Source organism: Tachysurus fulvidraco, chromosome 13, assembly GCF_022655615.1.
Source record: "Tachysurus fulvidraco isolate hzauxx_2018 chromosome 13, HZAU_PFXX_2.0, whole genome shotgun sequence".
In the NCBI taxonomy this organism is placed as follows: Eukaryota; Metazoa; Chordata; class Actinopteri; order Siluriformes; family Bagridae; genus Tachysurus; species Tachysurus fulvidraco.
Window position 1 is genome coordinate 17,518,053 of NC_062530.1, and position 21,787 is coordinate 17,539,839.

At 39.1% G+C, this 21,787-nt stretch overlaps 2 protein-coding genes across 3 annotated transcripts in view; both read left to right on the plus strand.

The window, feature by feature from the left end:
* Positions 1-1,144: 1,144 nt before the first annotated feature.
* il17c (interleukin 17c) lies at positions 1,145-3,916 on the plus strand. The gene is made up of 3 exons (XM_027161863.2): positions 1,145-1,278; positions 1,546-1,787; positions 3,216-3,916. Exons 1-3 carry the CDS (start codon positions 1,273-1,275, stop codon positions 3,445-3,447), a joined length of 480 nt encoding a protein of 159 aa, XP_027017664.1. The 5' UTR covers positions 1,145-1,272; the 3' UTR covers positions 3,448-3,916.
* Positions 3,917-4,569: 653 nt separating this feature from the next.
* tango6 (transport and golgi organization 6 homolog (Drosophila)) overlaps positions 4,570-21,787 on the plus strand; it is a 25,459-nt gene continuing 8,241 nt past the window's right edge. Inside the window, exons 1-16 of one of the 2 annotated variants that reach the window (XR_007144730.1) lie at positions 4,570-4,720; positions 5,177-5,832; positions 6,729-6,842; positions 6,924-7,056; positions 7,378-7,484; positions 8,679-8,841; positions 9,065-9,138; positions 10,148-10,260; positions 10,339-10,521; positions 10,605-10,731; positions 11,122-11,316; positions 11,783-11,917; positions 13,702-14,277; positions 15,989-16,046; positions 20,167-20,325; positions 20,563-20,775. Coding sequence is in view for 1 of the 2 variants with exons in the window: in XM_027161983.2 (XP_027017784.2) it covers positions 4,669-4,720; positions 5,177-5,832; positions 6,729-6,842; positions 6,924-7,056; positions 7,378-7,484; positions 8,679-8,841; positions 9,065-9,138; positions 10,148-10,260; positions 10,339-10,521; positions 10,605-10,731; positions 11,122-11,316; positions 11,783-11,917; positions 13,702-14,277; positions 15,989-16,046; positions 20,167-20,325 (2,845 nt within the window). In the remaining variant the exon portion in view is untranslated. The remainder of the gene's footprint in view (positions 4,721-5,176; positions 5,833-6,728; positions 6,843-6,923; positions 7,057-7,377; positions 7,485-8,678; positions 8,842-9,064; positions 9,139-10,147; positions 10,261-10,338; positions 10,522-10,604; positions 10,732-11,121; positions 11,317-11,782; positions 11,918-13,701; positions 14,278-15,988; positions 16,047-20,166; positions 20,326-20,562; positions 20,776-21,787) is intronic. The other variant, XM_027161983.2, reaches the window with a different exon arrangement.

Genomic DNA, 21,787 nt, shown 5'->3' on the forward strand with positions numbered 1-21,787 from the left:
ACCTTAGATGGGTGGTTGATGATTATTAAACATGGTGAGTTCGATGTAAGAAGGTGAATTAGTGAACAAAATTTCTGTCCAGTGAAAGTATGGGATTGTTACCATGCAAAAGCTGTGTTAAAGCATTTGTTAGGTGTTTAGATGGGAACCAGTGGGGAAAATTACAAATTACCTGTTCAGTGGTGAAGGGAAGCTGTTAACACTGATTAATATGGTTTATATTGTCAGTGCTTATAGAAGGACTATTTTATTGCTGTCTTTTTGATAATACTGTTTGACAAATTACCAAGAGGATGAAAATCCCAAGTATGTACTTAGAAATGGAACAAATCTGCTATGTTAAATCTAGAACTTTTAACCATAGTTTTTCCTTTAGCTGTACAGCAATGTTTCTGATCACCAAGATTTTCAGATAAAAGCATGTTGGGTTCTCTTTTAACAGTACAGAAAAGAATTAATATACAATTATTTTGGCCCTCAAATTTCTTTCTTATATATAATTTCCCTCGGGAAATTAATGTTTCTCATCTAGTGTATCCTATTTATAAATATAGAAAAGAAATTCTGACTAGGGGCTTGCACAGGCTTTTGTTAAGGCCAGAGTAAAAAATACTGAGGTGCCATCTGAGGATATGGGGTAGCAAAAGGATGATCTAATCTGATCTGAACAAAATATCAACCAGTAGTAATATGCAATAATCTAATATTAAACAACAAGTAACTACAAAATGTATTCTATATATTTATGAAAATACACCCGTCACATGACCTACATACGTGATCTAGACATCTAGCCATTCATAGTAATATCAACTCAGCAATCCGAGTTAATCAAAATTAATCATTTTTTTGTATTGAGAATTATTGGTGTTTTTCAAACATGAATTCCGCTTCATCCTTTGATGCAGTTGCAAGTTTAATTTAAAAAAAAAATCACATGAAACCAACAAAATATAAAACTCAGGTAGTGTTAACGTTAATTATATATTTAAATGTACAGTATTTCCCAAACGAAGAAATTTCATATTAAATTACAGTAGAGTAACTCACTTTTTACATGAATAAAAAAAAATGATAGTTAAAAAAATAAACAGTCCTCAGTGATGGCTATTGTGTTTGAGATATGTAGTGGGGAAGAGGAAGCACTGAAGTAATATTATATTTCCATTTCCTCATTCGTTGGATTTTCCCAAGTGAGCAGATATATTGCTCGACTACTTGCAGCTCTGGATCATTCAGCACTTTGATGTGGACTAACAGGCCAAACTAAAGATGTGGGTAAGTAAAGTCTACAGTCTAGTGATTTGACTCCTGCAGCATGACTGATATCCTGATACCAGTAGACGTATTTATTATTTATATAATGTTTATTATTTTAGTTGTATAAACTTTTTATGAAATATAATAATGCCTATTTTATATTATTTAATTTAATTTTAATTGTTTTTTTATTATTGAGAATTTTTATTGATTTTTTTATAGATTTTTTTAATTGATTTTTTATTTAATTTTATTAATTGCATTCCATTTATGAATCTTTTACAGTCTTGTTTGAGAGTCGGAATTTTGCTCCTTTTTCTCGTGGATGCTGCGACAGGAGAAAAGCATAAAGGCTGTTTGCCTCAAAATCAGCTCCTGATCCAGGCAAAGAAGCTCCTGCGGCGGACAGGCAGACCTACTGAACACAGAGCTAGACGTGCTGTATCCCACACGTCCTGCGCTGATTTCACACAGCTGGCATTCTCCTCTGATCTGAAGAACCGGTCACTGTCTCCTTGGCAATCAATGTGAGTCTCATTCCTAAACTAAAACTTTAATAGCCTGTTACATAACATTGCGCATCGCTCCGTTTACTAAAGTACTGCTCATAGAGAAATGGGTTGCGCATTCACCACTATTACCGGAATCCGTGTCCTATGATTTGCTTTGTTTTGCATTATAGTTTGCTTTGGTTTAGTTTCGCAGTGCACGTAATTAAATACACCAAAAAGCAAGGAAACGTTTTCAAGGGGCGTGTACATGTGAAAAAATAGTTTACTCGCAAGCTTTATTCACCTGGCAGAAATAATGTGGCGTAAAAATGTAAACAAACCCGAGTGTGCGCAGTAACCACAAACTTACGCACATGTACTGGTCTTTATAAAACAAAGCCACAGGTCTTCTATGTTGTCTAATTTATACCTTTTACTGTGTCTGTTAATATATATATATATAATATATATATAATATATATATATATATATATATATATATATATATATATATATATATATATATATATATTAACGTGGCGTACAGGTAGCGTTATTTGATAGGTCATATTGTCCTGCCATGACACTGTTTCCATCATGACGGTATACGGAGCATACTTTGATAGGTGGTTTTGTAAACAGGAAATTACTCAATCATTAAAACATATTAAAGAAGCGTGAATTTGGGCCGTACAAAAGTTAAGTGCGCATGCGCGGGAACACTGGTCGGACCGGACCTGTCGACAGGTAGGGCTCGTTCTCAGAGCGCCGGCTCTGTATAAACTAAACTACCGGATAATTATAGACTCGAGATGACTAGATTGTTTTGCTTTGTGTAGCGAATCCAAGGGTTCTTTTCTCTTTTTGTTCGTTGGTCCAAATATCAAGGCTATATTAGTCCTTTATTGCAGCGCGAGCTCTTTGGTCTGGCCCAGTTTAGCAGCTCGTGTTGCGACAGGTGTGGTTCACTTCCTGCGTTTGGGTCGAATTACAAACGAACAGCACTAGACCTTATTGGTCACATGTGGTCCCGGTTCGGTAACAGCTGTGAACTGTGTTTTTACTGTGTGTGTGATTTCTGTACTCTGTCGTCATAGTTTGGATCAATTCGTTGTTAGGAGTCGGAGTTTTCATACACACCTCTCAGCTAGTGTTTTCTTGGTGTTTTGTTCGTGTAATTATGTTCACTGTGAAACTAAAACCAACTAATTATAGCAACATTTACAATAATAATAATAATAATAATAATAATAATAATAATAATAATAATAATGTGACTCTTCAGACTGAATAAAGGAAGTGCACTGCAGAAATGAAAACTACATATGACACATGCATCATATGATATTTGTGATTCATGATATTTTCGTATTAACCCTTAATCAATTTTAAGTGTTTTTTGACTAAAAAAACCCCACTATACAGTTATTAAGCACCTGACGTTATGTCTGATTTCCCCCACAGACTTGAGACTGATCCTGACATGATCCCTTCAGTATATGAAGTTGCCAAGTGTCTCTGTTACGGCTGCCTCATTGACGGCTCTGAAAACACCGACTACAACTCGGTCCCGGTGATGCAGAGCGTCATGTTCCTGAAGAAAGTGTCATGTCCCTCAGATCCGGATAAATATTCCTTAAATGTTGTGTATAAAAATGTCCCGGTCGCCTGCACGTGCGCCGTGCCCAAGCAATAACCTCTTGTAGAGGCATCAGCATATAACCAAGACAAAAATGTAGAGACGTGTCTCATATATGGTTGTGTTTGTTTTAAAATGCAAAACTGTTATTATTTGTTTTTGCGTACAAAGCACTACGTGCTGTGCATATGTTCCATAAGCTGTATTTTCAGCATGAATTTTTTATGCAATCAAAGATGCAGGTGGGTACGTTGTCGTACATACACTACTGTATATTTAGATTTTATTTATGTGATAATTTATTGACTATTTATTTAAATTATTTGACTTCTGTTTTGAAGTTTTGTTTTAAAGATTTATTTAAATTTTTTATGTATTATTTGTTTATCTAATAGGCTGCCAGTAATATTTTATTTAATATGTTTCATAATACTTTGTTCCTGGGCATTATAATGTAAAAGTTTTTAATATGATGTGATATACAAGTATGTATTCTATTTATGGCTAATAAAGACATCTAAAGGTATTTGCCGTCACAGAACTGTGCTTAATTATCTAATGTCATAATTAAATTACAAATATTTTGGTCATGCAGAACTGAAAATATCGATTTGATAGATTCCTCAAAGAACGCTGTTCCATAAATACACCAAATAAGTGGACTACATTTAGTGTCGTTTTAATGCTGCTTTTCCCGTCTTTTTGAAGCTCAAATTGTCATTACCATTTATGCTAGATTTCATAGAAAAACATGAAAACAAATCCAAATATAAACATCTGTCCTCTTTTAGTATTCCGATTTTTGGTCTCTCTCTCTCTCTCTCTCTCTCTCTCTCTCTCTCTCTCTCTCTCTCTCTCTCTGTTATCCATCATAAATAAAAAATCCATCATTAAAACAAAAAATAATATATAATTATTCCTTATCTCAGAAGCTACATAAAAGTACAACCTCGTATACAACATATACTAAACTTGTAATGAACATTCTAAGACGCCACGTTCATTCTATTTAAACCATAGTATGTAGTTGGAGACGTAAATATCTATCTATCTATCTATCTATCTATCTATCTATCTATCTATCTATCTATCTATCTATCTGTTTGTTTGTTTGTTTTCGATTTGGACCTACACTTTATGACTTTTACTTTATTTTTTTCATTCTTCTGACTTTTAATTTATCAATCCCCTCCTCTTTCTTTAGTGACCATGCGTAGTCATGACGTTTAATTCGCGCGACAGTGTTTCCCATGTGCTAAGCTTGTGTTGTTGACAAACATGACTACGGCTCTTATAACTGCACTAAGCGTCCTTACCAAACCTATTTCAGGTATGTCAGGGTCTGTCTGCTGAAATCAATTTCTCAACGGTGGAGATTTTGTAAATGTTTTTAGCCCAAACACACGTCTCGATTACGTCTTATTAGAATTTAAATTTTCTCTCTCTCTCTCTCTCTCTCTCTCTCTCTCTCTCTCTCTCTCTCTCTCTCTCTCTCTCTCTCCCAGCCCACCACTCTCTGTGTGTGTCTCTCACTCTGTCTGTCTGTCTGTCTGTCTGTCTGTCTCTCCCCCTCCCCACCACACTCTCTCTCTCTCTCTCTCTCTCTCTCTCTCTCTCTCTCTCTCTCTCTCTCTCTCTCACTCACTCACTCACTCACTCACTCACTCACTCACTCACACACACACACACACACACACACTCTCACACTCTGCCTCTCTCTCTCTCTCTCTCTCTCTCTCTCTCTCTGATATTTATCTTTATTATATTTAACTTATTTGTTTTACAGAGGCCCATTGGAGAGGCCCACAAACAACCCAACAGGAAGTGCTTGTGTCTGCTCTCAAGAGGAATCTGGCAGACCTAAAGCGAATGTTAGATGACAGAGAGCTGGAGGAGGCCTGTCGTTTACTAGAGAAAGTTAGGAGTGAGACACAATGGTTCTGTGTTCACACTGAGGACCCAACATGGAGCTTTGTACAGGAATGCCTGCTCTTGCTGCTCTGCTTGGCACGTCATCTCACCAGGCTGGTAGAGGCTTTTAACCGGGACTCAAGTACTGCTGTTCCAAACCCCCGTGCTTCAGAGGCAGCACCACCATTACCTCCAGATGTCCTTAGTGTAGCTCAACAGAAGACCCTAGGCACTGTGCTACAGTTTCTTGTTACCCTGGGCCTGTGTCCATACTTGGTACCTGGGGTGGGGGTGAGTCTGGCGCTGCGCTCTGTGTTTGGGGTTGCTGTGGAGCATGCAGTGCGTCGCGATGTGGCCCCACCGTGTGAACGCAGACTTCTTATAACCACTACTGTTTTTCTTGAAGTGGCTGCTCTGTCGTCCCTGGCTACTCTGGTCTTTACTCGCCACCTGGGTGACCTGATGTCAGCGCTATGCCAGTTAGGGTATCAGCCTCATCGGCCTGAAGGAGACAGTGTAGAGAATAATAAGGTAATAAATTTGTTTCAAGCCAGAGACGCAGCTGTATCATGAAGTATTACACAAAGTGACATTTTGATCAGTAACATTAATGTGTGCCATTGCCAGTAAATTGACCACATGGTATGGAGTCTGTATGCTCTTCTGAGACGTCATAACTCAAAGTCAAATTCGGGAACTTTGCTGGAGCCCCTTGCTCTAGCTGAATTTCTGTCAGAATAATTGGCACCCTGTAAAAGAATGAACAATGATTACTATAACAAATTAAACAGTATCACATGAGCAAGCATGATATTCAATACACTATGCTATAGAAGTGAATATCAGGAGGCCATATGCTCAGTGCTGCAGGTATTCACATCCAGCTGATATTCAGAACAACTGCACAATTGTGAATGTGAAATTGCTTTTATGCAACAGTTCTATAAACAAGAAACTGTATTCTCATCTTGCCTGCAATACAGCCAAATTACTGATACAGTACAGTAAAATAACTGTAAAAATGTTTTAAATAAATCAAAATAAGTTGTCATCCTTTTTCCATATAAGCTGGAAAAAAGTCTGGTTTTTTTGTTTTATTCTCAGTCTTCAGAAAATTTATTACTTCCTTTTTTATTGGTTCTTTTTCATACATAAAGTCCCATTGTTGCAAAATCCATTGTTCTTTATCACAATGGGAAAAACCAACAGGTTTTAAACAAAAAAAAGACAGATGGATGGATGTTGATTTACAGGTTAGTTTGAGTGGTTAAAAACCAGTTAAGAATAGTACATTCAGGGACACGAAAAAAAATCTCTTGAAATGTTGTTTTTGAAGCAGGCATAAGCTACAGTTTGACAAGTACATTGTCTAGCTGATTTTTGGGGTTGTCAACTCAACTTCCATTAATATTAGACCTTTTTTCCAGGGCCTCACAGTGGAAGAGAGGAAGACGTGCAAACAAGAGCTTAAGAGTCTTTTGGGAAGAGTTTATCAGCCACTTGTTATCAAGGAACTATTGGTTCTTCAAGGGGGCCTCAAGGTATGTTGTTTCTCCATTTTTTGAGCTGATCTTTTCATAAATTCACGCTGTTCACTGTTTTATGCTGGTCTTCTCCTCCAGGCAGTTCCCAGCTCCAGGCTGTCTCAGGCGCCAGCCTGGTTGAGGCGTCTTTGTGGCCAGTTGCTCTCTGAGAGGTTGATGCAGCCACATGGGGTCCAAGCTGTGGTCAGGGCCATCCTGGAGGGATCGGAAGGTAGTGTTGGTGCTGAGGAGGCAGTAGTGTGAAATAATAGGAATAATCTTGTTTAAATATCAGAGTATAAATAATTAAATCCTTAATTAAAGATACTTTGGTGTAGTTATGGTGTAATTAAGGCTGTAATTGAGCTGAAATACTTTTCATATTAGTATTATGGACTTTTCTTACAGAAAGGCAACAATGTGTCATTTTATTCATGAAAGCAATCTGTTAAATTGTGGGTATAATACAATATATGGGTTTACTTGTTTGTAGGATTTATTGAATTTTGTATTGAATTACAGCATGCTTGTATTCCATGATTTTGTCCACTAGGTGGAGACTCCGATTGGAGAAAATGTGATGCTATAGCCAAGATACTGGCGACTTGCCCCCAACAGTCGCTCTCTACTGAGAGTTATTACAGTCAAGTGTGTCCACAGGTAAAGATGGATTTAGTGCTCAAGTGAAAAATGGCATGACTTGTTGAAAAATGCCGAAATAGACAGCAGTTTATAAACCTGCATTTTATTAGGATAACTAGGTAATAATAACACAACACGCTATGTACACAATGTGAATCTGAAATACTAAGAGGTATAAATGCTAGAGTGCAGATCAAAGATAAAACATTCTTAGCCCCCAGGTTACTGGGATTCATATTTGTAGAGTTGGTTTATGGAAACTTTCCATGGTTTTCAGTGCCAGATGCACTAGTTTGAATATTTCAGAAACTGATGATCTATTCGGATTTTCAAACATGGAAAAAAGTCTCTAGCGTTTACACAGAAAGGTGTAAAAAAAAAAAAATTCTGTGAATGACACATCTGTCCTTAAGGTAGATGAGCGACATCCGAATGCCACATCAGGTTCCACTCTTTTCAGCAAACAAAGAATCTAAGGCTATCATGAGCTCAGAATCACTGAAACTAGACAGGACTAGAAAAAATGACTTTCTTTCCAATCTTCAGTTTGGACAAAGCTGTGTGCATGAGAGCCACAGATTCCTGTTCTTAGCTGAGAGGAATCCAACCTTATCTGGTCTTCAATATTACCTTATGGTTGAAGTTTTGTAGATGTTGAGATGTTTTTCTACTCACTACAGATGTAAAGAGTGATTATATGAGTTATTATATCCTTCCTGGCAAACCAGTCTGGCCATTTTCCTCTGAACTTTTAATCAACAAGTTGCTTCTATTCACAAAACTGTTGCTTACTCAGTGTTTTTTTTTGCACCCTTCTATGCAAACTCAAAAGACTGTTGTGTGTGAAATTTCTTAGAGATCAGCAGTTTCTGAAATAATCAAACATCACATTTTTTCATCATATTGATGTTTAGCTATTGACTGTATCTACATTTGTTTTTTAAATTGTGTAGCTGAAAATTTGTAGGCCATATATTTGAAGCCCCTTAGCTAGAAGGCTAGTAAATACTGTTGCTAATGTTCTGTTATATAGTTAAATCATGTTTAATTCCCATCATATTCACATAGCTCGTTCTGTACTTTGTGGACTGTGTTTAGTGATGTATAATGTCAAGGAGTAAGAAGCTCCTTATATTTTGGTTTGATAGTCTCACAATCTTGGAATCATATTACACTTTAATTCTCAAATTTTTTTTACCATGACATGTTTAGGTTCTAGGTCTTCTCCATTTTAAGGATAAGGTAACTGCACTGCAGTTCCAGCGAGTTGCCACCAAGGTGGTGCTTACCATGGTGGAGGGTCAGCCTGAGTTTGCCCAGCGCTTCTTACTGTCTCCTCTCCTCTTTCCCCTACAGCAGTGTGCATCAGTCCCAGGTCTGTGTGTGTTCATGTATGTAGAGACTGCAGTTTTCTTTAAATAGCTTATGACTAATTGAGTATAGATTTCCCTGCTGTTAAAATGTCCAGCAAAGCCTGCAGTTACGTGACTGATGGTGCCAAGTCATCACTGTAAATCTTTACTGGAGTAGACATTGAATCTTTGCAGTCTTGAATGAAATTTATTAAATTTTCCCTTATTATATTTTACATATTTTAGAAGCAGCATGGATTAGACGAGAAGATGTAGTACCTGAGTCTGAGCTGACTTGTTGTGTGGAGGATGTGTATAAAGTAAGAAATGTATTACTATGGTATCATGATTGCTAGATCACAAATCACAATAATCTAGCAACATATTTTAATTAACATCATCATCTGCCACATGTTTCCTGTAGAGCTGTGTGATCAACTGTTATTTTACTTCCAAAATGTTAATAATGGATAGAATTCTATTTATCGTCTCTCTTAGGTACAAATACATTCTCTGTTTCTCTGTCTGCCAAATGTGCATGTTGCTGCTTGGTCCCAATTAGTACATCTGCATATACACTGATTGTCTGCTTTATTAGGAGCACCAGTACATTTACACATTTAATCAGCCCGTCATGTGGCAGCCATAATGCATAAAGTCATGTAGAATACTGCTGAAAAGCTTCAGTTAGTCTCATCAGTGCTGTGGAATGGTTTGGGTACAGGCTCTCTGAAACTGGACAATTAAAGATTGGAAAAACATCACCTGGTCTTTTTCCACTCTTCAACCGCCCAAGGGCCTTTGCCCAGTGAAACCTCGGATTCCTGTCCTTGGCTGACACGAGTGGATCCTGATGTGGTTTTCTGCTGCTGTAACATCTGCCTCAAAGTGCGATATGTGTTTCTGGGTTCTTTTCTGCTCATTGTGTTTGTAAAGAATGGATATTTTTCTTCATAGATTATGAACTTCATAGATTAGCCCTTCTATGACATGTCTTATTAAAAGGCCATTTCTGCTCACTGAATGATCTTGTGGATTTGGGTTGTTTTGGGAAAAATTCAGGAGTTTTAGATTTCTTAAAAACATATTAAAAACAGCTTTTCTGGCTCCAACAACTGTGTGACAGCCAGAGTCAATGAGATCACACATTGCTGTTGGATGCAATCATTACCTGAAGCTCTTGACTGGTACCTGCATGATTTTGTGTTGTTCTGCTGCCACATGATTGGTCACTAGATACAGTAAATATATTTTTAGCTTTCATCCTACTTAAATAAATGATTTTCTAAATCTATACTTTTAACAATAGCAATCTTTCCCTTCTGACAGATCTATGTGGTGGGTAACAGCCCAACAGGAAAGCTGCTAAACGCTCTTGGGGAAGTAATTCCCACAATCGTCAGCCTGTATTGTTATACCAACCAAAATGTCTCTCACCTACGGTCAGTAAAAGACGGAGTTATGGTAATAATATAATAAATGGTAAATCTAACTGCCCTAATGTAGATTATGTTCAACAGCACCCCATGTCAGGAGATCTTGCAGTGGTACCTGTCTCATGTGGAGCCATCAGCAGCAGTTTTACAGCTCAAACACCTGTGTGTCATGCAGGGAGGTGGAGCTAGAGGTGGAGTTGCACCTGGCTACCATTTTTCACCTGGCAGCGAAGGAGGTGTCAGGCTCACACGAAAAGACCCAGTCAGGTGACTGATATACGGGGTTATGAAGTGTTAATCAGGCCACTATTCCAAAATATCTAATCATTTGGTTTGTCCAATGTAAACAGTGATGAGGATGATGCTCTGTATGAGAAAGTCTCAGGGGATCAGTGGAAAGTAGAGTGTGTTGTGCAGCTCTTGGCTCAAATGAAGGACACGGATCTGCCTGGAGAATTCTTGCTCTCGCTCCTGCAGGTCTGTTTGAATGGCATAATGGTGGTGTAACTCAACATTTTTTCCTCATGAACTTTCCCTTCATATTTTACAAACTTCACTCATTTTCATCATCAGTAAATGAGCAATTTTGTTTGAAAATTTGAATTTTTTTTTGTTGTAAATAAAGTCAGGTACACAGACATAATTTCTAATTTAGTAGTTTTTAGATTGCATAAAAACAGTATAAGTGCAAGCTATACAGCGATGTCATCATATTTGTTAGAATTTTCACAGAATTGTATTTATAATTTAATATATTTCAGAATTACGTACATTTACAATGTAGTTTTATATCTCTTAGAAAATCAGATAAAAAGAATTCTGTTACTGCTTGAACTAGAAGACTGAAATATGATGAAATTTATTTAGGATCTGACAGACTTGGCAGCAGAGCAGCAGGAGCCTGAGAAGGATGTAGACACTTCTTCTATGATGTTGCTGGAGCTGGAGAAACACCTCACAAGGTGTGTGAGTGGCTATGATCAGAGGCTGGCTCTCCTACAGACTCTAGCTGTCATGTGTGAGATTCTGCCACACACCCAGCTACTACGTAAGGTTACACAGGTGTGTGATTGATTGTCTGATTTATACTTCAAAGCTAGACGAAGCACATTTAAGCCATATTGAGTTCTTAATATGATTCTAGATAGACCAATTGCCCAAATTTGATTTAAAACCCATATACAACATAACACCTCTCCTTACCTAATTTGGTTTGCAGCATTGCCTGCTCTGTGTTTTTTGGCCAATTAAGCTTCTTTTTGTAGAACCCTCATCTGTCCTTGCATGACTATATCTGTATTTGTGGTGGCCTGGTTCTATTGGGAGCCCTGATTAAGAGGATTTAGGGCATTTGTCACATTTTAATCTTAAAAATAACACAATTTATTGGTCTCTGGCAATACCTTTGCTATTTCTAGTAAAGAGTGTTGTACACTCTGTGCCTGCCAAGAGACATACAGGGACTCGGCCAATTTCACCCCATAATATGAGTGTGTGTGAGATAAAAAAACTTTCTCATTTTATATAGGTGGTGAGCTTCATAGAGGCCATGCTACAGAGGGCATGTCTGGGTCTGGAACATGGCTCAGAGAGCTCAGTTGAGAGTCAGACTCTAAGTATGGGAATGGGGCTGGTGGCCACTCTGCTGTCTGGAGCTGCACAGGTATAGTACCTTCAATTTCAAGCCCTGGAGTTTTTTCCTAATCAGTGCTGTGTACTTAGGCCAGCTTCATGATTTGAACAAAAAAGCCAATAACCTCAATTGATGACTGAGAGAAATGGTGTCCTTAGTGCAGTTTGATTTCAGAGAGAACAAAATGTAATACTAATTAGTTTCAGCTACAGCAAATTAATCTATGTTGCTATAATTTGCAAGCAGAGCTGTAAAAAGCAAACACAGATAGAATAGGAATTTTATTAGAATACATGAAATACATTTCCTATTGTTCATAGGTGGAGTTTGGAGAGGGATCAGGCTTGAGCTGAAGTTGCTTTACTTCATATTATAATTCAGCTTTATTTTTCTAGTTTTCCATTTAAGCAGTTCAGGGTACTATATGATTATATGATTGATTGGTTCAATATTTTCCATCTTTTTACATGGGTTTCTCCAGTTCCTTTGGGCTTCTCCACAGTCCCAGTCTCTTTGTTTTCCACACTGTAAAGTTGAGTATGGGCTCCTGTGTGGTGCACCAGAAAAAGTGTTCCTCATTCCACAGAAGATCAGAAGTTTATGCCACCCATGCCACACCCATGCCAGAGTTCAGGGAACAAATTTGTCCATAGTCTCCTTTGTCATTCACAGCAGCATTGGAAATATGTCAGCTTGTGTATGTTAATGAGGATAGTTTCATCCAAGTGTTTTACTTATATGCAAAATATATGCAAATATTTGCTTCATGTGTCACAAAAGGCGCATGTCTTTTTTCCCCCTAGATTTTGTTGAAAGGTCTGCTCATTCAGCATTAATGAGTTTGGACACTCTAGCCTTGACATTTTGCAGCTCATTTTGTGCACAGGAGCATTGCGATGCTGCAAGAGGTTTTGGCATCTTAATTCCAGGGAAGCTAAATCATAATGCTATAGCATATAGAGACATTCTGGACAGTTGTGTGCTTCCAACTTTTAGCCATACAGTGTACTTTCAGGCAACACATTTTTGGTTATTGTTTTTGCTTTTATCCAGGATTGAGATGAAATGGCACATAACTAGAGAAAGTGTCACAGAAAATAAGATGCTGCTCTGCTCATATTTAAACCTTATTTTACTTCACTCCATCCTTCTGTTGCTGACCTTTAAAGTCCTATTCACCTCGATTTTATTTCTTGCCTTTGCATCACTTGTTTTCTTCACTCTGCTAAGGCAGATAAGCTGGAGCCCACAATCATAACAATTTCAAATTCCTTCCTACTTGCGTTCATACAGTCCAGACAGTTGAGAGTAGAGGGAGACTGACCTACAAGTAAAAACTGGTTAAGACTTAATAATATTAATGTAACTGGTTAAGAATTAATTTGGCAGAATACGCTTCACTGATTTAGTCAAATCAAAGCTTCACCATTTTGTTTTGTTTTTATATGTAATATAGCAGCAGTGCAGGTCAAATGTCTTAGCTGTAATTATTCAGTTTTACAGTGTGGTTTCTTGCCTATCGGCAACAGTGGACAGAGCTAGAAAGATAGAACTAAGTACAACTATATTTTTGTCATATTTCCCATCTGTGAATTAAAAACTTTTACTTTATGGCATATTTAAATTTGTGTAGTATGATAACAAATCAGTCCAAAAATGCAATTTTACTCTGTTTCAGAAGACTAACAGAATTTCCCTTAATTGTAACAGCACCTTAGAGTAGGGCACTGTTAAAGTATGCCACTGTGGGGTCAGGTTAACATTTATTTATGTATAAAATTGTTTCCTAGGTAAAAGGTTGTGTTTCTTTTCAGATAACTCCGGAGGACTACTCCTCTATGGCCAGGCTGCTGTCACCTCTGAAGCAGATTTCACAGCAACATCCAGAGACGGTGATCCAGGAGCTGGCATCAGATCTGCGGGCTACAATAGCTACACGAGGAGCTTATCATTCAGACTCCGTGACTAATGCTGCACAATGCTACAGCCATAGTGGTTATGCTCAAACAAAGAATCAAGGGACAAGCCAGACCAAAGGAAATCCTGTCAAACCTAGTGGAGCCTCAGACAGCCCAAAAGCTCATGTTAGTCAGAACATTGAGATGCTGAAGCATGTCGGTCAACAGTCACTTACAGTTCCATCTACCTGCTGTTCAGTCAGTGCACAATCCACTGCTTCAGTGCCATCACATTTTCAAAAAATTGAAAAGAATTTAAAATCATTTAGACCGAAGTCTGCTGCCAGCAATCCAGAAAAGGTCTTTTCTGAGTGGCTGATGGAGGCCTGTGACCCTGATGTACCCACACGGGCCATGGCTCTGCGGGCACTCACACAGTGTGTAAAAGAGGGAACCAAGGAGGCATTACTAGCCCGAGACAAGCTTCTAATGGTGAGCAAAAACTTCACGAATACCTGAGATAAATGGACAATAGTGAATCACATATATTATTTATGGTTTTTCACACTTGAAATGATTATTAACGGAATTAGTTAATAAATGGAACCTTGGTTATCTTGGTTTCATGTTTCACACTACTCATTCCCAGTGTTCAGTTTCTAGGTATTTGTAATCAGACATTTCACACTGTACATTCCCAAACATTTGCTCCAACTGACCCACTGTTCATCTCCATTTATTTATTTATTTTTACATTTTTATTATTTTTTTTTTAGTTTTACCATTAAATTCTGCAACTACTGCTTATACAGTATAACACTTAGGGTTTCTGTGACTGTACAAAACACATGTGAGGCATGTGCTGTTCAATTTCTGATTGGCTGTCTGTTGCTAAGCGTCTAGCCAAGAAAGGGTTCCTCAAGGTTTCTTTGGTTAGTAAAAGTCCTAGTTCTCAAAACACTGAATACAAGAATATTCCTTCAAAGTGCTTGATAGATGGATTTTTTGCAACAGGTGTAAGTCTTGGATTCAGTAATTAATACTGTAATTAATAACATTTTTTTGAATTTGCTAGGTTTATTATCTTTTCATGTGTAGTGTAGACACTGGTTGACTAGTCTGTTCTTGTGAAAGGGCACACCTCCCTTCCTTTTGGTGTTGGTGATAAAAAGAAATATGCATTTCAGATGTTTAATGAATGAGTGGGGATGATGGCAAGAAATTCCCTGAAGCCACACTGGGGTCTACTGGGTATTGCTTGTTATCCTGTAACTAATATAATATTCTTTATGATGGGATTCCCTGCTTACAGTCTACTGTGGGTTTACAGTAGAGTTGTGCTTCAGGACCCTGGATTTTTCTTTTTTAATTTCATGTGAGCAGGAGCAAGCAAACAGATAAAAATCTCACAAGATAAAGAAAGACCATATTCATTAACACAGAAGTGTATCAGATTGATTTGATTTGGTTAAATGTCATCATGTTGACTTTAGCACAATAACTGGACAAAACAAGTTATTTGACACATATATAGTCAACTACATTGTATAAAAATCCAATGGAGTTTTACCAAAAATCCACAGCACACCCTTCTGCAATCATGGTTACGTTTTCTTTATATTTTCCAGAAACAGAACCAGCTGAGTTTGTTAGATTTATCAGTTGTGGGAACAAAAAAAATAACTGCAGGAGTAAATGGGATTGGTTAGATATTTTTTACAGGTTGGTGTGGGATATACAAACAGTCCTGCACACATCTAGTTCACACTCTGCCTAATGTAAATCCTGTCCTTTTAAGGTTTTTAAGTCTTTTTAAATTTCTACATGACAGTACACATGTATCGGTGCATGAGTATAATTATTTTAGATTGTAAAGAGTGGAATGCTGTACAATACATTCAAATTCAGCATTGGTGTAAAATGATTAAGTAATAAAAAATATATAATAATTGATACTGGTACTTGAAATGGTACTGGTTTGTAAAAGAGTATATTGGTGCATTAGGGTTATAATGTTCAGTAAACTCAAGCCGTAAAAAAAACATTATAGCCAGTTCAGTAAAAATTAGTATTCATTATTGTGTTTATCTTAAATATGTTTTAAAAATTGAGGCAATGCTTTGCTCAACTGTTAAGTATAATCGAATTACTTTCACTTAATTTTGTAACAGTGATTATTGACACAGTGTCTGCATTTTTTCAGATATTTTTGGAGAACCTGGAGCATGAAGACTCATTTGTGTACCTTTCTGCCATTCAAGGTATGTGAAATTGATGTTAAATGAAAATAGATTCTGTAAAAGATTTTGCTTTTTTGCTTCCCAAGTATCTTTTATGCACAGTTATGTGAGAGTGAGAGATTTAATCCGCATACTTGGATTAATTGGGCCATATCCAAATGCACTACATTTGGGAAAGTTATGAAAGTCAAAAATAGACATATCATACTCACACGTTCACTCTTTTATAGCGAAACCTTGTCCATGATTGGTTGTCAGTGTCAGAGCAAAGCATTACAATAGTGAAAAAGTCTTAGTGATCAAACTAAAGTTTTACTTTATTAGTGAATTATAGCCCAGCAGAATAATGTTCATTTAATGTAAAGTTTTCCACACTACTGTAAAACATCAGTAAACAGTAGCTTTGTTACCAGACTCATACCATGAATTAAGCAGGCATACCTCAGATATAGTATATATTAAGGGGTGTTTGTGTACATACGATTTTATAATGCGTAATACTACCATTTTGCCACATGACTAATATGCATTACCTGTTACCTCTAAATCCTGCTGATTCAATAAGAAAACAAGTTTAAATAAAGACTGTTTACTTTAGAAAACATACTATGTCATATTATGCCAGCCATACTAATGTGCTGTAGAAGGTTTCTGCTTTGGTGAGGTTTTTTATTTTTCAATTTCCAAGCTAAACTTGAACAGACACTGCTATTTATGCATTATTAATGTGGATACCAACCTCAGCTGTACTTGAAAGGACACTGGGGACAAAATTTTTTAACCTCAGCTGAAGAAAAGCTTTTGTTTGCTCAGTGCTGAGAGCTCTTTTTTAAACACACTTCAGCATTTCTGATATAGAGTCCTTGAGACGAAAAAAAATTGTTCTCTGCTGATTTGAAGATTTAAACTACACTAACAGGAAAATAGTTTAAATCTTCAAATCAGCAGAGAACAATTTTTATTGTCTCAAGGACTCTATATATAACTACACTAACAGGGAAATAGGCCCGGGGTTGGGGCTCGCATGCGGCGGCCCGGCCGGGCTCAGCCCGAAGGAGCGAGGTGGGGCCGATCTCCTGTGGGCCCACCACCTGCAGGAGGAACCGTAAGGGGCTGCTGCAGTGTGGATTGGGTGGCAGTTGAAGGCGGGGGCCTCGGCGACCCAATCCCCGGACACGGAATCTGGCTCTAGGGACATGGAATGTCACCTCACTGGGGTGAAGGAGCCTGAGCTGGTGCGGGAGGTTGAGAGATACTGACTAGAGATAGTTGGGCTCGCCTACATGCACAGCTTGGGCTCTGGAACCCAACTCCTCGAGAGAGGCTGGACTCTCTACTACTTTGGAGTTGCTCGCCGTGCGAGGCGGGCTTGCTCATAGCCCCCCAGCTCAGCAGCCATGTGTTGGAGTTTACCCTGGTGCCTTCAGGTCGGGGATAGGTCTCTCACTGTTATTTGTGCTTATGGGCCAAATGACAGTGTAGAGTACCCAACCTTCTTGGCAACTCTTGGAGGGGTGCTGCAAAGTGCTCCGACCGGGGACTCTGTCATTCTACTGGGGGACTTCAACGCACACGTGGGCAGCAACAGTGACAACTGGAGGGGCATGATTGGGAGTGATGGCCCCCCCGACCTGAACCCGTGTGGTGTTCTGCTATTGGACTTCTGTGCTAGTCACAGTTTGTCCATAAAGAACACCAGGTTCAAGCATAAAGGTGTCCATCAGTACACATGGCACCAGGACACGCTAGGTGGTTGTTTCATCTGACCTCCGGCCGTATGTCTTGGACACTCGGGTAAAGAGAGGGGCAGAGCTGTCAACTGATCACCACCTGGTGGTGAGTTGGATCCGATGGCAGGGGAGGAAGTTGGACAGACTTGGCAGACCCAGACATACTGTGAGGGTCTGCTGGGAATGTTTGGCAGTGTCTCCGGTCAGAGAGATCTTCAACTCCCACCTCCGGCAGAGCTTCAACCAGATCCCGAGGGAGAGTGGAGACATTGAGTCTGAGTGGACCATGTTCTCCACCTCCATTGTCGACGCAGCCGCTAGGAGCTGTGGCAGTAAGGTCTCCGGTGCCTGTCGTGGCGGCAATCCCCGAACCCTATCGAGCCTGGTTGGCTCAGGGGACTCTGTAGGCAGCTGATAGGTACCGGAGGGCCAAGCGAGCTTCAGCCTGGGTGTTTGTGGAGGCAAAAACTCGGGTCTGGGAGGAGTTCGGTGAGGCCATGGAGAATGACTATCGGTCAGCCTCGAAGAAATTCTGGCAAAATTCTGTCCGGCGCCTCAGGAGGGGGAAGCAGTGCCCTGCGCACACTGTTTACAGTGGGAGTGGGAATCTGCTGACTTTGACTGGGGACATCCTTGGACGGTGGAAAGAGCTGAGGTCACTGAGGTAGTTGAGACGCTCCTCAGTGGCAAGGCACCGGGGGTGGATGAGCCTGAGTACCTCAAGTCTCTGGATGTTGTGGGGCTGTCTTGGTTGACACGCCTCAGCAACAATGCGTGGCGGCTGGGGACAGTGTCTCTAGACTGGCAGAATAGGGTGGTGGTCCCTCTGTTTAAGAAGGGGGACCAGAGAGTGTGTTCCAACTACAGGGGATCACACTCCTCAGCCTCCCCGTAAAAGTCTATGCCAGGGTACTGGAGAGCAGAATTCGGCCGATAGTCGAACCTCGGATTCAGTAGGAACAACGCGGGTTTCGTCCCGGTTGTGGAACACCGGACCATCTCTATACCCTTGCCAGGTTGCTGGAGGGTGCATGGGAGTTTGCCCAACCAGTCCACATGTGTTTTGTGGATTTGGAGAAGGCATTCGACTGTGTCCCTCGGGGTAACCTGTGGGGGGTGCTCTGGGAGTGTGGGGTTCGAGGCCCTCTGCTAAGGGCTGTACGGTCCCTATATGACCGGAGCAGGAGTTTGGTTCGCACCGGTCTTGTTCATTATTTATGTGGACAGGATTTCTAGCGCGCAGTCGGGGGCCGGAGGGAGTCCGGTTTGGGGACCACGGGATTTCGTCTCTGCTTTTTGCAGATGATGTTGTCCTGTTGGCTTCCTCAAATCAGGACATTCAGCGTGCTTTGGGACGGTTTGCAGCCGAGTGTGAAGCGGCGGGGATGAGAATCAGCACCTCCAAGTCCGAGGCCATGGTTCTCAGCCGGAAAAGGGTGGCTTGCCCCCTTCAGGTTGGTGGAGAGCTCCTGCCTCAAGTGGAGCAGTTTAAGTATCTTGGGGTCTTGTTCATGAGTGAGGGAAGGATGGAGTGGGCACTGATTTTTTTTTTCTTTTCTTTTTTTTTCTTTGCACGTTTGTCACACTTTAAAGTTTCAGACCATCAAACAAATGTAAATATTAGTCAAAGATAACACAAGTAAACACAACATGCAGTTTTTAAATTAAGGTTTTTCTTATTAAGGGAAAACAAAATCCAAACCCACATGGCCTTGTGTGAAAGTGTTTGATATTAACATGCCAGAGATTGGTGCAGTGAAATTCACTAAAAGAGAATTACAATTACACTTAAATTGGCAGAATACCCTAATGGATATAGTGCACTTGTTTCTAAAATATTGCAGATTAAATGGATTTGTTATATTAGTCTTCATTATTATCAGTAATTCATAACCACACAGAAGTACTTATGTTGGGTTTTTCTGTAAGAAAACAGTCAATATAATAATTACAGTGAATTATGAAAAAATGTACATTGTGCTTGTATTAATTTTTAAACCATACCTGAACAGAATTTATAGAGATTATCCTTCAGTGAACTCTGTCCTTAAATGAGTTAAATGAATTCCACTAAAGCAACATCTATCTTTTTTTTTTTTAGCACATTTTTGCAGTTCTGGGGTAATATTTACTGCTAGTTAGCTTTTGTAGTTACTGCAGATTATTAGCTATATTTGTCCAGATGCAATAAAGTGCTAATTTCAATCTGGTCATTTTGTCACAGGTAAAACTTTTCTTAAGATTTTGAGATTTATTTCTTCATTCTTCTTATAGTTCTAGACTATAGTCTTCTTATTGATTTTATTCATTAATTTTAGTAACAATGGTTTGTTTTTATAAAGCGGTATGGGGATCTGAAAGGCTGAATGAAAACCTATTTCAGTGTCTGTTTGTCTTTTGTGTGTGTGTAGGCCTGGTCCTCTTGGCTGACTCATTTCCTGAGCAGATCCTGCAGCGGCTGTTGGTAGAATATCAGGCCACTCCAAATGCAGCTTCCTCCAGCAGGGGGCAATGCCTGGAGACACGCCTCAAGGTGGGGGAGGCACTGATGCGGGCTAGTAGATCAATGGGTGGGTACAGTTTGTAATCCATTGTTTGTCTGTCTAATCTGATGTATGATCTTAGTGTTTCACATCTCTTTCTCTTTTTTAAAGCAGACTGTAGCAGACACTTTTAATAATAATCTTTCATTCAGAGCTGAAGCTTATTTTCTTAAGTCCCCCCTTCTTATGTTCTGTGCCAGATTTTGGGTAGTGCAGTGTTCCTGGCAGAAGCATGGGGTTATTCTTTGTGTCTGTTTTATTCAGCCTGGTCCTGGGTGTCTCGGTCTGGCACTGTTCCTCACATCTAACAGAACCTGCTCTCAAAAGGTCCAACAGCTGCTTCACTCCGTCTCCAAAAACACACATTGTGACTGCCCCCGTCAGCTCCTTTGCACTACAACAGCAACCCAAAGCTGTCTCACTGTCTCCATGCCACTCTTTTAAGCTCTGCTGCTTCTGGCATGTTGCAATTAAATAGTAAGAATTATTTAAATAATTTATGTCTATTGACACAAACATTTCTAGTTATTAACATAAAGATTATGGTTGCTAAATATGAAAGCCTGAAGATGGTGCTTCAGAAGTTTCCAATCTAGTGTCTTGAAATTATTTGTTTGATTAATTAATAGGCTCAAACAGATGCTCATTCTAAACTTCTCAGTATTGTAAAGAAACATTATTAACAGAGACCCTGTATAAATTCATGCTCACTGGACCCACATACCAAGCGTTTAACAATGAATTACTAATCGGGACAATAGAGGTTTAACTTAAAAGTAGCAATAATGCCCATCAAGTTTTCCTTAAAAAGAAAAGAAAAAAACAATGCTTAAAAGAATACATTTTTCAAAAAAAGCCATTGCTTTCAATTTTCCTAATACCATTTTAGCCATTTACTCATGCATAAGGTATGTCATTAAGTAACTCTCACATTTTCACACGAGGATGTAGAGAAATTGTGGCCCCTGTGCTGTTTATTTTCTCAGCGCCTTGGCTTGTGTTGTGTGACTGGGACTCAGATCTCTAAAGAAAAGTGTCCATTGCAGAGCTGGTAAAGTAGAGCAGCTCTGTGTATAGGAAACCGGAAAATATGCTGTCTCTGAAAACGAGACCACTAAATAAAACTGCTATGGACGGCTTTAAGATATGAAACAAATTCATTAACAAACGAATTAAAATGAGGAAATATTTGTAACTAAACAGCATAATATTTTGGGAAGACAGGATGGACAAGGTTAAATTTCTGCAAGTTGTAGGGCTAGGTTGTTGTGGATCAGGAGATGGAAAAGTATACTTCTTTTTAGCTTTTGTGTTGAATTCTAGCTGATGTGTGTTCAGTGTGTAACAGACTGAGGTGCAGTCTATGAGGGGTAAAAATTGCCCCTTCAGGCTTACTGTATACCTAGTATTTGTCCACTCCACGAACTGTCAAGGTAAGAAAAAAGTATTATAGTTTCGATTTTCTCTAGTAAAGAAGAATAGAAGCCTT